Here is a 15,684-nt window from a genome sequence, read left to right as displayed (position 1 = left end):
TTAGTGTTCAATGAGCACTTCCACAGTTTTTAACTGAGAGCTTCCTCTGCCAATGACCATTTTGCATGTGTATATCGTGTGGCAGGCACGAAGATACTCTATGCCCAAGGAAGTCAAGGAAATTTCCTTTTACGAAAAGATCCTGGACCGACCGGGAATCGAACCCGTCACCCTCAGCATGGTCATGCTGAATACCCGTGCGTTTACCGCCTCGGCTATATGGGCCCTTGGCGTTTACGTTACCTATGCGAATATGGGCAGATGTGGTGGAGCCGCATAGAGGATTGAGGAACTGAGGTGGCAGAAAGCCGCCGACGTTTCCAAAATCCGACGCGCCGTAACTGCGTCGATTCGGTTCAAGGCAATACACAGATCCAAAAAATTTTCCGGTATAGCGCAGTTTCGAGTTCGAAAGGAATCGCTCAAGAAACTTCTTTAGTGATTCCTGGCAGAAACTATCTTCGGTGACTGCCATTTGAACTGTCATTTCTTCGCTACTGCGTACTGCGATCGAAGAAAATCCGGTTTCTTGAGCGATTCAGCCAAGGAATTTCCCATGCATCAAGATAGGCTGAGAAATTCCTTCTGAACTGCAAACAGTGCTTATAATACGAACAGAGATCCCGCATAGAAAAAAAAACAGTGTGACATACATTTCTAACAATAAATTTGCTCTAACCGGTAAGGTTAATGTATCACAAACTGTGGCTTTTATGTTCAACATAATGTGCTAACATTGTCAACCGATAAGGGGATGCACACACGGTTGGCATGGTAGAATTATGGGATCACATCACATCAAATGGTAAGCTTGCATATTTACACAACACACTTACACCAGCACATTTCACAAACATTATTAATGTTTAACAGCATGGCAAACAGTTGAATATATTTGTATCTGTGAACGATTTTTATGAAACATGAAAATGCATCTTTTTTTCAAGCTTTCAACGTGTTTCTTATTTCTCGAGTAATATTTCATACAGACTTATCTGAAGAACAGAGCATAAGTTAAATTTATTTGCTTGGCTAATATTAAACTTAAAATTCGATTACTTGTTTTCGTATTTATATTATTTATATGAAACACGTTGAAATCAGAATTGAAGTTAGTTATATCATTGTAAGATCACCAATAAACTACGTCGCGCTTAATGAATAAAAGACCGTAAGGGGCATGGCACAAATTTCCCAAATGGAGGAGAACGTGCCTCTGGAGCCGACCTACTGATACCTGAAGGGGTCATCCATCCGCTTGGTGGGAGAGGAGGGGGGGGTTGTGGAAGTGTGACAAGCAATGTATTAAATATAAAAAAAACCGTACGAAGGGGCGAGGGGGTTTTAAATTCCCTATTTTGGCGTGACGTACTTAATGGATGAAATGATCTTTTTTAACGTGGCGTACTTGATGGATGCTCTTTTATGTGAACTAAAACAAAAAAAATGTTCGAAATCTAAAAATTAGGGTATTGGTTCCCTTGTTAAGCATGTGGCTCCATTTTCATCCTACGAAGAACAAAGGACTGAAGCGCTGTTTGTTTTGTTTCTTATTTTTGTATTTTTTGTTGGAAGTGAGCACCCATGGAATCAAAAAGAACGGAATCAATCGGTGCCGTAATCGTTTGTTTTCGAATAGGATGAATATGGGAGCGTGAGATTACTGATGGCACACATACCCTACAAAAAGTTATGATTACATTTTGTGCAATAAGGACTTTTTCAAATGTAACGCCTGTTTATCTCACTCCGCGTTGGACATAAAAAAACCCAAATTAATCCACCTAGAGGTGATGGTGCCTTTCTCGTCGTATATGGTCTCACGATCTTTCCGTCGACGTGAGTCAACGTGTTCCTGAATCCTGATATTTTTTTAAGAAAAGCAAGCATTTTATCAAAGCCATCATTGAATTGACTTAAAACTTATTGTGGGGTATCGCGCTATTTGGGCGGTGGCTTCTATATTCGTCTGTTTTCCACTATAACTCAGTCAATTTTGAACCAATTGACTTGGAATGTTGTACACGGGTAGATACTATAGCTATCTCACTGCATTCCAAAAATTGTGTCAATTGGTTCAAATTTGACTGAGTTATAGTGGAAAACAGACGAAAATAGAAGCCACCGCCCAAGTGGCGCGATTCCCTGGCACATACTCCGACGTTGTGTTCAGCGTAAAAACAGAGCTGAATAATAACAGATTTCTCACAGTTGACTGCTTGAGTACCTTCACTAATATTGGGAGCTGATCAATATCAAGACGATACTAACAAGCTAAGATATAACTTTTTACACATTCACAGATCACTTTGCGGCCTTCGATAAAGTTTTTTCTGCACATTCTAGGTTATATTTTATTGACCGTTAAAAACAAGAACGTGGTGAGTATAGTGAGACGTCTGTTTGTATGTGGGTTTAATATGTCAAGATTTTGTTCTTTTACACATATTTATCGCTTGCATTGATTTGTTTTACTTTCGTAATTCCGGCGAAGCATCAAACGCTGGTTGTGCAACCCTACCAGTAGTCTCTAATGTGGTATGAGCCTATTTTCTAGTTAACCATTCCTCAGGTTATTAAAAAAGCCGTGATATGATGTGTCGCATGGTACATTTGGTTACTTTCCGGAACAGGTTCCGGAGCACCACTGGGTCTCCCAAATATAGTCTGAGGCAATATCATTGCTAACGTATATCAGGTTACCTAAAAAACCACGATTTGATTTATCTTATGCATGGGTACTAATCACTTTTACATTTGACCACTTCCAGTGGGACACCCAGAACTAGTTTCGGGACCAACAATCATAAAATGTACAAGCTATCAATTCGTACCACCACAATATCTGTAAGATTTGTGTTCAAAAACAAATTATACAATCTAAACAAAACTAAAATAGAGTTAATTTATCGAATTGAAATTTTACACAGGTAATTTGACAGCAATCATTGTCGAATTAGCGTGGATTTATGGTACGACGCGCATGGATTTGATTCAATTTCACATTTACAACTTTCGGTTCACATTTTACCACTTACCGATTGTCCCTGATGTGGTCTTAGACTAGTTTCATGCAAATTATTAATCAGTTCTCCTAAAAAGTCGCAAATTGATGTAATGCATGTATGAGTTTGGTTCATTCGTGCATTTCACCAGTTCCGGCGAGGCACTCGAATCTGGTTCCGGAACACTACTGACCTGAGACTATTTTGTTGCTGACCGTTCTTCGCGTTATCGAAGAAGCCGTTATTTAGTGTTCTGCGTGCATGCGTTTGTTTTTTTTCTACATTTGACCACTTCCGTCGGGGCACCTGGAACCGGTTTCGGCACACTATTGGTTTTCCAAAGTATGGTCTATGATTTTTTATGTTAACCGTTCATCAGCTTACCTAAAAAGTCATTAAATGTGTCGAATTTATGGGTTTGGTTCTCCTTTACATTTGACCACTTCCGATGGGGCATCCGTAATCGATTGCGGAACACTACCAGTTGTCCCCAATATGGCCGGAAACTTTTTTTTGTCAAATCAAGATGCCTTAAAATCCGCGATTTGATGTGTCGCTTGCATGGGTTTGGTTCCCTTTTATATTTAGCCGGCGGGACACCCGGAACCGGTTCTGGATCACAACCGATTCAGATATGTTCTGAAAATATTTTCCTGCCCCACTGTTCATCAGGATATCAAAACAGCCACGATTTAATATGTCCCTTGCATGGGTTTAAATTACTTTTATACTTTGCCACCTCCGGCGGAACGTTCCGATATGGTCTGAGAATGCTTTCCAGCATACTGTTCATCAGGCTATCGAAAAAGCTGTGGTTTGATATGTCACATGCATGGTTTTATTTCAATTTTATATTTGGCCACTTCCGACGGGACACCCGGAACCGGTTCTGGGACACAACCGGTTCAGATATGGTCTGAGAATATTATCCTGCTTATTGTTCATCAGGATATCAAAAAAACCACTATTTGATATGTCGCATGCATGGGTTTGGTTAACTTTAATACTTGGCCACTTCCGGCGGGACATTTGCAACCGGTTCCGGAACACTACCGGTTCCGATATGGTCTGAGAATGTTTTCCTGCTTACTGTTCACCACGTTATCGAAAATGCCGCGGTTTGATATGTCGCATGCATGGGTTTAGTTCACTTTTATGTTTGGTCACTTCCGACGGGACACCCGGAACCGGTTCCGGGACACTACCGGTTCAGATATGGTCTGAGACTATTTTCCTGCTTACCGTTCATCAGGTTATTCAAAATGCCGTGGTTTGATGTGCCGCATGGATGGGTTTGTAGCGTTTTCATATCTGACCCCTTCCTGGGGTACCGGTCCGGAACACCTAAATGGCCATAACTCCGGAACGGCAGGACCGATCTGAACCATTTTCAATAGGAAACAATGGGACCAGATTCCGCGTCGAATGAACCGTCGGTCAATAAAATCGGTTGAGGTTTACTGCCAAAAAGTGATGTGAGTTTTTTTGTACACACACATACACACACACACATACACACACACACACATACACACACAGACATCACCTCAATTCGTCGAGCTGAGTCGATTGGTATATAAGACTTGACCCCTCCGGAGGTGTTTGAACTCTTTTGAATTTGTACCACCCTAAACCAAATTAGCATACAATCCACATGAGAGAATCTCTCATTATCTCTTTACTCTTGATCAACCCGAATCAGATATAGGTACACACTCGAGATTGTAAATGAGTAGAATTAGTTATCCACAGATCGCCCGTTCGCGTGCACCTACCGTTCTACCGCGATCGTTTTGAAGAACGAATAAAATCATTCCGGTTGTACCGTGCCAGTTTTTCTCTAACGCAATAAAAGTGTTTTAATCAGTTCACCCGCGAGTCAAAGTTCAGTGCATAATCCGAAATCCGTTCGAAGTGTGATCCTGTCGGAACATTTTTTGGTCCTTCGAACCGGATTTCGGGGACTTAGTACCGTGAAAAGTGCCGAAAAAAACCAGTGACCTATGGACTGTGACAGTCAGTGAAAAGCCCATATGGACTGAACGTTGACCTGGTGAAGAGGGTCCAGTGCATGCGAACGAGGTTCAGTGACCTGCATGGGAAGAGCAGTGAACCCTAGCGATCCAGTGTTTAGTGCGACGGTGATCGCTGTTGGCAGTTTGGAAGACCCAGCCGAGCAATTGTTCCCGTTTGGCTGCGACGACGCCGGCTTTGCGGCAGTTCGATCGAGAGGACGACGACGACGACGACGACGACAATAGCATCGAGACTGCTGAAACCGGGGAAGTATTTGCATGATCTGTTTTCTTGTGGTGGCTGCATGATACGCTACTGAATGGTGCGTGTATTTAAGCATGATTGAATTGCAATAAATTCGATTGGCGTTTATGCGAGTTTGTTTTTGAGTGGGATCGAGCCCCTGCATCAATGAAATTATCCCCCGGGTGGGTCGGTTCGGTTGGTCTTGGAATTATTGGCAATTTCGTCACTTTGGTTGTTGTCTGCTTTGGTTTGTTCGCCCGCGGCTGTCAATAACGGTCGTCTGTCTACAATTTCGCGAGGTCGCGCGGGACGTCGAGTCGATTGTGGGTGTTTTTGAAAAATCAGTGCACAGTGGAAGTGATTCAGTATCAGTGGCAGTGCAGTGTTTGATTACCTTTCATTGAGTGAGGTGGTGAATCTGTGATCAGTGACCATGACGAACGATCTTCGTGAGCTGGAGAAGCAGGATCGCAACATCCGGAAGACGTTGGAAGGGATGCAGTTCTTCGTCGAGCATTACAGTCCTGACCTAGTCGATCAAGTGGCGATTCGTCTTCAGCGATTGGAGGAAGTTTTTCAGGAGTTCCATGCGGTTCGTCGAAAGATAGAGCTGTTAACAGAAGATGTGTTCTCCGAAGACGAAGAAGAAGTCGACCAGAAGGAATCCAAGGAGCAGCGTAAGGCTCGTCTCGCTGGCCGTATTCAAGAGCTCTTCCCGCTTAGCAAACGTTCAGATCATGATGAAGATCGAGAACGTCTACTACAAAATCAAGGCTGCCCTCACCCGATTGCTACCCAAATCGACCCCCGTTGCTGCTGTATCCGGTGTTCAACCCCCACCAGCAGCCGCTCCAGCTGTTTCGAGAGTGAAGCTCCCAGAAATCCGACTGCCGAGCTTTGGTGGACAGCTGAGAGAGTGGGTCACCTTTCGTGACTCGTTCCGTAGCTTGATTCACAACAACCAACAGTTGTCAGCTATGGACAAGTTTACATACCTGCGATCGTCGTTAACCGGAGAGGCTCTCCAGGAAATCAACTCAGTGGAGATGACCGAAGCGAACTACGACGTAGCCTGGGTAGCATTGGAGCGCAGGTACGAGAACAAGAAGCTCATCGTGAAAGCCCATTTGGATTCGCTGTTCTCAGTCGAGGTGATGAAGAAGGAGAGCTATGAGTCGCTGAGCAAGCTGATCGGCGACTTTGAGAAGAACCTGTTGATGCTGGACAAGATAGGAGAGAACACGGCGAATTGGAGCACCATCCTGGTGTACATGATCTGCTCGCGATTAGATCCGGTCACTCTCAGACAATGGGAGGCACACCATAAATCAAATGCGGTTCCGACGTACGCGAATTTGATCCAGTTCCTGCGTGAGCACTGTTCTGTACTCCAGTCAATTGAGCCGAGTAATTCCATTCCTGTCCAGGAAAAGCGGTCGAAGGTTGGCGTGAGCAATGCTGCAGTTCAGTCGTGGAACAAGTGCCTCTTCTGTGGAGAATCGTTCCATTCTGCATTCCGTTGCTTCAAGTTCCTGAAGATGAAGGTTCCAGAACGTCTCGACGTGGCTCGGCGGAGTAAAGTTTGCCTGAACTGTCTAACTGCTGGACATTATGCGAAGTCGTGCACGAAGGGCTGCTGTCATCACTGCCAGCAGAAACATCATTCCCTGTTGCACACTGATTCAAGCCAGCAGTCACCCCCACCTGTCAAATCCTCCGTCCCGTCGCAGAAGAAACCTCCATCGTCAAACCAGCAGCAACACCAAACACAACCACACACCAGTAGCCATTCCACACCAACCCAGACCATTACACCGTCCACAAGCGCTCTCCCTGTTACTCACTCGCCAAACACTCAACCACTGCACACCACAAATCAGACATGCACAAGCCAGAACTCCGTTTCCCTCTCAGTGAGCAATCGTACCGGAGATGTCCTTCTCTCCACTGCCGTGGTCTCTGTCAAGGACCAGTACGGTGCGACACGACTAGCCAGAGCTTTGCTAGATTCGTGCTCGCAGTTCTGTTTCATGACCACCAATTTCAGTCAAAAACTGAAACTCCGTGGATTTCCCGATCACTTGACTGTTCAAGGAATCGGAGGTTCCAATTCAGTATCCCGTAGACGAGTGAACGCTCGGATCCTTCCCCGGTCCGGTGATATTTCGTCCTACAACGAGGACATGTCGTTCTACATTCTACCGGAGTTAACAGCCACTCTGCCAGTCCAAAGGATCAGCGTCGGTCAATGGAAGCCGCCATCCAGCATCGTGTTGGCCGATCCACAGTTTTGTGAGCCCGGGCAGATCGACATCATCATCGGTGCCGAGTATTTCTACGATCTTCTCATCGAAGGACGATGCAAGATTAGCGAAGAGGGACCAACTCTGCAGAATACTGTCTTCGGTTGGATTGTTTCAGGACGCATTCCTGATCAACCAGTGAGTCCAACGCAAGCAGTTTCGTTTTCGTGCACGCTAGCGGACATCCAGGACCAGCTAGCACGCTTCTGGGAGTTGGAGACCTGCAAGTCCAGTAGCATCCAGTCGGTAGAAGAATCAACGTGCGAGACCATCTTCGACGAGACAACAACTCGGGATAGCAGTGGCAGATTCATAGTGTCGTTGCCGAAGAAGGAGTTCGTCATGCAGCAGCTTGGCGAGTGTAAAACGATTGCCACTAAACGTTTCTTAGCCTTGGAACGACGACTAGAAGCCAACCCCGAGCTGAAGACTCAGTACCATCAGTTCATCCGAGAATATGAGCAGCTTGGCCATATGAAGCAGGTGGACAGCGAAGATCCAGACTTTCCCATCTACTTCCTTCCGCATCACGCAGTGTTGAAGCCAGACAGTACCACGACGAAGTTGCGGGTAGTATTCGACGCATCCTGCAAAACGTCCACAGGAGTCTCGTTAAACGATGCCCTGATGGTCGGACCCGTCGTTCAGGATGACCTGCTGGCGATTCAACTGCGTTTCCGTCTCCACCGAATAGCCGTCGTCGCAGACGTGGAGAAAATGTATCGGATGATCCTCGTCTATCCGTCAGATCAACGGCTCCAGTGCATTCTGTGGAGGAATACTCCGAACGAACCTATCCGCACGTATCAGTTAGCTACAGTAACGTATGGGACAGCATGTGCTCCGTACTTGGCGACCAAGTGTCTGCAACGGCTGGCAGAACTTGAGGCTGAGAGATATCCTGTAGCGGCGAAGGCAATGAAGGAGAATTACTATGTCGACGATATGCTGAGTGGAACCGATAACCTTGAAGCCGCTACGCAGCTAATCAGCGAAATGCTCGAGCTTGCTTCCTCCGGTGGTTTCACTTTGCGGAAATGGAACTCCAATTCCAATGCACTCCTGGATCAGTTACCAGAAAATCTCGTCGACCGCCGACCGGAGCTTGAGCTGGATACTGCGAACACTCCAGTGAAGACACTCGGGCTGCTCTGGGACACCACTTCAGACAGTTTTCTCTTCCGTTCACCTGTGTGGAACTCAGAGGCACCCATCACCAAGCGAATTGTGCTTGCGGACACAGCTCGTTTATTTGATCCCATCGGCCTGGTGGGACCTGTCATCGTCGCAGCGAAGATATTCGTTCAAGACCTGTGGAAGCAGAAGTGCGACTGGGACGAACCGTTACCCGAAGCATTCCAGAATTTTTGGATCGAGTATAGGAGAAATCTCTCCGCCCTTTCGTCGTTATCGATTCCTCGGTGGGTGGCGTTCAGTACGGATCTGGCTTCCGTTCAGGTTCATGGCTTCTGCGATGCTTCTAACAAGGCGTATGGAGCATGCCTCTACCTCCGCAGTACTACCTTCGGCGGTTCCGTAGAAGTGCGTCTCATCACAGCCAAGTCCAAGGTCACACCACTTGAAGATCTGAAGCGGAAGAAAAGGGTTCAGACCACTCCTCGGCTGGAACTCTCCGGAGCATTGCTGCTCAGTCACCTATACGAAAAGTTCGTCGCCAGCACAGCAATTCAGCACACCGCCTTCTTTTGGACCGATTCGACGATCGTGATGTACTGGCTCTCATCGCTGCCGTCACGGTGGCAAATGTTTGTAGCGAATCGTGTGTCGGAAATCCAACACGCCACGAAAGGATGCCTGTGGAACCACGTAGCCGGTGAAGAAAATCCCGCCGACATCATCTCTCGGGGAATGACACCAGCTCAGCTGCAGTACGAAAGGCTGTGGTTCGAGGGACCGCTGTGGCTTCGTCAAGACGCGAGCATCTGGCCGTCCAAGGCTCCAGAAGAGGAAATCGATCCTGCCATACTGGAAGAGAAGAAGGTCGTTGCGCTCCCAGCGACGGCTGAGTCCGTTAGCGAAATATTCAGTCTCCGTTCATCGCTGTTCAGTTTAGTCAGGTTGGTCGCTGGCATCCGCCGGTTCGTGCACAACACACAGCACAGACAGGACAGACGCACAGGGTTTCTGACGTTCCCCGAACACGAGCAGGCCTTGATATTCCTGGTTCAGCTGGCGCAACAAGAAGCCTTTCCCGCTGAGATAGCAGCGTTGAACAAGAACAATCCAGTCAGTCCATCGTCTTCGATAAGCAGGTTGAATCCAGTTCTTGTCAGTGGAATCCTCTGTGTGGGAGGCCGACTAGCCAAGGCGCCAGTATCAGCGAGTCGGAAACATCCGATGATTTTGAGTCACCATCATCCACTGGCAAGGTTGGTCCTGCACTACTACCACTGCAAGCACTTCCATTCCGGATTGCAGCTTCTCGTGTCTACCGTTCGTGAGCGTTTCTGGATCACGCGCATCAGGAGTCTTGCCAACTCTGTGTTACACGAATGCGTTCGTTGCTTCCGAACCAGGCCGAAGGTGCTAGACCAGCTTATGGCCGATCTTCCGTCGGAACGAGTCTCTCCGGCAGCTCCATTCCTTAGAGTAGGCGTGGATTATTGCGGACCGTTCCTGATCAAATACCCTGTTCGCCGCGCGACTCCCACAAAACATTACGTCGCCATTTTCATCTGCCTCGTTACGAAGGCAGTCCATCTCGAGTTGGCTAGCGATCTTACCAGCGAAGCCTTCCTTGCCGCCTTCAAAAGGTTCGTGGCTCGCAGAGGAAAACCGATCCTGGTCATGTGCGACAACGCCACAAACTTCGTGGGAGCCAAGCGCCAACTGGATGAATTACGACAGCTGTTCATCGACCAAACGTTCCAGGAGTCCATCGTCCGTGGAGCGGTCGAGGACGACATAGAATTCCGCTTCATTCCAGCAAGATCCCCCAACTTCGGTGGTCTTTGGGAGGCCGCCGTGAAGTCTTTCAAGGGTCATTTCAAGCGTACCATCGGCGACCGTGTGCTGCAGTACGACGAGATGATCACCGTGTTGCCACAAGTTGAAGCGATCCTCAACTCCCGGCCCCTCACGCCGGTCAGTAACGATCCGTTGGACTTCGAAGCGTTGACGCCAGGTCACTTCCTGGTTCAGCGACCGTTGACAGCAGTTCCAGAGCCATCTCTAGAAGATCTGCAGCGGAATCGGCTGTCAATGTGGCAGCAAGCGCAAGACTACGTTCAGCAAATCTGGACCAAGTGGTCCACTCAGTTCCTGTCCGATCTCCATAACCGGACCAAATGGACCCGGAAACGGGACAATATCTCTGTTGGGACGCTAGTCCTACTCAAGGAAGACAAGCTTCCGCCACTAAGGTGGAAATTGGGCCGCGTCATTCAGATCCACCCCGGATCAGATGGCAACATACGCGTTGTTACTGTGAAGGCCCAGGACGGCGAGTATCAGAGGGCCATTTCGAAAATTTGCGTCCTTCCGATCCGCGACAACCTGGAGTCTGAGCAGATCTAATCTGCATTCTGTTCGTCAATTATACTGCTTCTTTGAACTGCCAACTCGTTCCAAATTCCTGCCTACCGGAACCGCTTGAGGTCTACAATATCAGTATCTCATTCGTCACCTGTTGGTCATTCAGTGGCCAGCAATAATCGTTTCGTTCTGCATGTGTGAAGTCCACGGTGCCGTCCTGTCCGTCATTTTGAAGCGTTCCCGATTATGTCGCCATTTCCATTTGCCAAGGTAGCAGAGGCGTTGCATCCATGCGTTCGTGGTGAAGGAGTATCCATGGCACCTCTAGATCCGCTGGCGACCGGATCATCGGCTCGTCAACGTAGAATGCGTCTGCATCGTCCGCCCTACTGAAGCTTCACCATTGCGCGACCGGGACATCGTCGGTGCTTTGGCACCCGCGGAGGCCAGGAGGCCTCCGCTCCAGGCAAGTCATTTTATGCTTGGGTTATATAGGTGAAAAAGCACCCTCTCATTTTCCAGATAGTTTTCCGTTTGTTTGCCTGTGGACCGTGGACTCTATCATCCGTTTAGTCTGTCAACCTGGACATCATCGGCGTACCGACGTTCGATCGTTCATCCGGGACATCGTTGGTGCTTCGGCGCCCGCGGAGGCCAGGAGGCCTCCGCTCCAGGGAAGTCTATTTTGGTTTGGGTTATATAGATGAAAAAGCACCCTCTCATCTTTCAGGATAGCCTTCCCATCGTAGATCCGCGGCATCCGGCCGTAGGACAATCGAATTTCCGTCCGTGGGATTGGCGGCGATCCGTCTGTGGGACAACCGTCCAGCGGATTCGTGTTCGGTCATCCGTGACAAACAACCACAACCGTGGTAGTCAGTCATCCCGTCCCTCAAGTGCATCCGTGTTGGCAGAACCGTAGAAGAAGCGCAGCAGTGTTCAGCAGTAGAACAGTCGTCGGACTCCCGAAGTCATCGTCATCGAGCGACAGTCGTCGGTTTCGCACCGCCGGCGTCATCGTATAGTTTAGTAACAGCAGTCAGTGTAGCATAAGATTCAGTTTAAGCAATACTATTTGAAATCGCTGAGATTCCAAGGTGGGCGGTATGTTTGAACTCTTTTGAATTTGTACCACCCTAAACCAAATTAGCATACAATCCACATGAGAGAATCTCTCATTATCTCTTTACTCTTGATCAACCCGAATCAGATATAGGTACACACTCGAGATTGTAAATGAGTAGAATTAGTTATCCACAGATCGCCCGTTCGCGTGCACCTACCGTTCTACCGCGATCGTTTTGAAGAACGAATAAAATCATTCCGGTTGTACCGTGCCAGTTTTTCTCTAACGCAATAAAAGTGTTTTAATCAGTTCACCCGCGAGTCAAAGTTCAGTGCATAATCCGAAATCCGTTCGAAGTGTGATCCTGTCGGAACAGGAGGCTCTATCAAATTTTCGTTTTTGGAGTGAACATATAGCCTTTCGGTACACCTTGGTGTACGAGAAAGGCAAAAACTCACACCGTCATCATCGCGGGAAATCCTCGGGGAAACCCGACTTCCATTGGCCCCATTGGGATAAACCAGTCTCGAACCGATGGACCGGAACAAATTGGATATCAGTAGAGTGTCCTTCCCGGGACATCCCGGGACAAGAATTCCCGGGATTTGAGTGATTTCGGGATTTCCCGAATCCCGGGATATCATTTCAGAAATCCCGACAATCCCGGGAATCCCGGGATGAAGACAATATGTAGATAAAACTGCCAAATATCAAGGCAAAAACTTTATCTGGCCATTTTCACTTTCGAAATATGAGCAGTTTTCTCACACACCACCATCGGGCTTTGGACACTAGGTCATACTTGAAAAAAAAAAATCAATCATTAATGATAAACTTGGTATCATGTCTTGCATTTCATTCATCTTTTTCTATTTATTGGTTTATTCAGTAGCAGCAAGAACAAACTGGACATAGCCCACATACCATATTACATTGTAATTTTGGAAATCTAAGACCAAACTTTTACTATATTATGTAAATAATAATTTGAATTTTTCAGAAGAGAATTAATGAATCTCAATAACAAGTACAAAAGTTTTAAAATTATGGAAAACCGCAATTGCAAAAAGAGTCCAACCTTTTGTGTTGAAATATTCGGAAACTAAGAGTTCAAAAGGTACTCTAAAGTTGTATTGAAGTGCGACTTTTACGATACATATCAACAATACAAACATCTTCCGTAGCGATATAATACAGATTATGATAATTATTTCTCTTAAACTATTAGATATCGGTAGAAAATTACTTGCAATAAATTAACTACTAAATAGTAGAAAACAGACTGGTCTTGGCGAACATAACGTTGATACTTTTATATGTATTTCGTTATTGACATTTGTACATCAAGTAGTAGTGCAGTACATTGTATAGACATTTTATAATACTTCTTGTGATGGATACAGAAATAACCATAACTTAAAAAATGAATATTTCAACTGCACAAAAGCTAAACAAATCAATTTTCTGGGTTTTCTTGAAATTTTAAAAAATCCCGGGATCCCGGGATTTCCCGGGACTGGCTAAGTATTTTGTCCCGAATCCCGGGACACGAAAATTGGCCGGGAAATGGACACTCTAGATATCAGAGGTGAGAAAACTTTCTATGGATTTAACAAAATTCATCAATATTATACTTTTTGATTTCAGGGTGCAAACGAAACGTCGACTAATCGGAAATTTGATGCAGACAACAGCAGGAGGCGAGTCCCCGATCGGTGTATAATGCGAGAGAAAAGAAACGCTCTGCAGTGTCCTTGGGACATCCGCGTTGGCGTACTAGTTACTTTCGTGGCAACAATCCATCAGAATAGACAACAGTGGAATCCCCAGCGGTAGCTGGATCCAAGACAGGATTTGCTTGCGGCAGTCGTGCATTGATGTGCGGATACCATCTGATTTCGTTACCGATCTTGCGGACCGAATCCGTGTGCGGCCATGTGGATACATCGGAGACGCAGCTGTATTCCGGAAGTCGTTTGGCCATTCTTTAAGTTTTCATTATTCTTATCCTGTTCAATAAAATATACAAGCCTTTTCTGCCATTTTCTATAGTAATAATTGGTCGGCGTTAAGTCAGAGAGGACCAAGTAACAAAATTGACGAAAATTAGATTTTTAAGACATTTGATTAAGAATTACTTTAGCTACATGGAACATTCACCCGATTTCCTTAATGTTACAATTAACGAGAGTTATAGCACAATTTTCTTTTGATTGAACTGCGAAAATCGATAATAGTGTGCAGTCAGAGTGGACCATATGTCTCTAAGAAAAATAGTTGAAATTACCTTATTCTTCGTAATCATTTCCAAATCAAAATATGTTTGTTAAGTAGCTGTTGGGCATCATATTGAAATGTACCAATACCCGTTTCGTGAAGAAATTGTTTTTACCAGATATTTAAGAATTGTGTAAGGTACCCCGGGGCAAGTGGGACCTAAAAAAGGCTAGTTTGGTTTTGTCTTGCCAAAAAATTCAAACAAAATTAATTGTATAATTCCAATGGTTCTAAATGACATTGTTGGTATATTTCTTCTTAATAACGGGCATTAAAACTGTTTCAATTTTTTTACATTCTATATATTATGCATATCACGAAAAGTGGAGCAGATCTTCATTTACTCCGTATCACGGGGCAAGTGGGACTCATTCGGAACTTTTGTACAAATGGCTTAATATATGTGATGCATATATGTAAGATATCATAAATTATAAAAAGCTTATATGAATAACTATGTTTAGCGATTTATGTTGGAACTGTTTTGTGGTATCGTGCATAAATTACGTAGCATACATAATAACGAATCACTGAGATAAAAGTTGATTCACCCATAGCATCTTGTGCAAAACAAATTGATTTTTTTATATAAACAGCGCCATAAAGTTAAATTCCGGAAGATTTCCAAACTTGCTTTTCATATTACGTAGTTGATGAGTCTCGCCAAAAAATTTTTCAAGATTTATAGATGTTATGTTTTTGCTTACATAATTTTGCGATCATTAAATAAAGATTTTTATATCGTGAGCTTTGAATAAGTCGTTTTCTATTTTTTTTAATTTTAAGGCCGGTTCCTTAACACTCAGAAAAACTCACAATGCAACGAAAAAACGAAAAAAAAATATAGAATTTGCTTAGATGAAAATATGAAAAATAGATGGTTTCGAAAAAAAAATATATTCTACCCAAGACTTTACCATTTTAAGCAATAGCTTCATCATCAGAATAGAAGAAATTAAGTATAATTCAACGATTGATTACTTGAGGCGCCGATTTTTACTTCACTTTTGTGTGAATTTCGACTTAGGCTGAGGACAGCAAGATCAAACTTTGAAATTGTGTTTGTTTACTCTCACAGGTCTCACTTGCCCCAGATGCTGAAATGCACTGGGGCAAGTGGGAGGAGTTATCTAAAGGTAATAAATGAAAATAAATTACACTTTTTCGATTAAAATAATTTGCAAGCACTCGAATTATTATCCTGAAGCCGAAAAAGTTTGACTTTATTTGATATTCTATTTTTCAACGACGAATATAGTAGAGTACGTTAATCTCA

The 15,684-nt window shown here is 45.1% G+C and overlaps 2 protein-coding genes across 4 annotated transcripts in view; one reads left to right on the top strand and one right to left on the bottom strand.

The window, feature by feature from the left end:
* LOC115267533 (zwei Ig domain protein zig-8-like) overlaps nucleotides 1–15,684 on the bottom strand; it is a 663,084-nt gene that overhangs the window by 482,309 nt on the left and 165,091 nt on the right. The window lies entirely within an intron of this gene.
* On the top strand, nucleotides 5,701–11,107 carry LOC134290629 (uncharacterized). The gene is made up of 2 exons (XM_062857803.1): nucleotides 5,701–5,944; nucleotides 5,991–11,107. Exons 1-2 carry the CDS (start codon nucleotides 5,701–5,703, stop codon nucleotides 11,105–11,107), a joined length of 5,361 nt encoding a protein of 1,786 aa, XP_062713787.1.

The sequence above is a fragment of the Aedes albopictus genome, chromosome 3, assembly GCF_035046485.1.
Source record: "Aedes albopictus strain Foshan chromosome 3, AalbF5, whole genome shotgun sequence".
Classification (NCBI taxonomy): Eukaryota; Metazoa; Arthropoda; class Insecta; order Diptera; family Culicidae; genus Aedes; species Aedes albopictus.
Note: the sequence above shows the minus strand (reverse complement) of the source record. Positions and strands in the feature narration are given on the sequence as shown.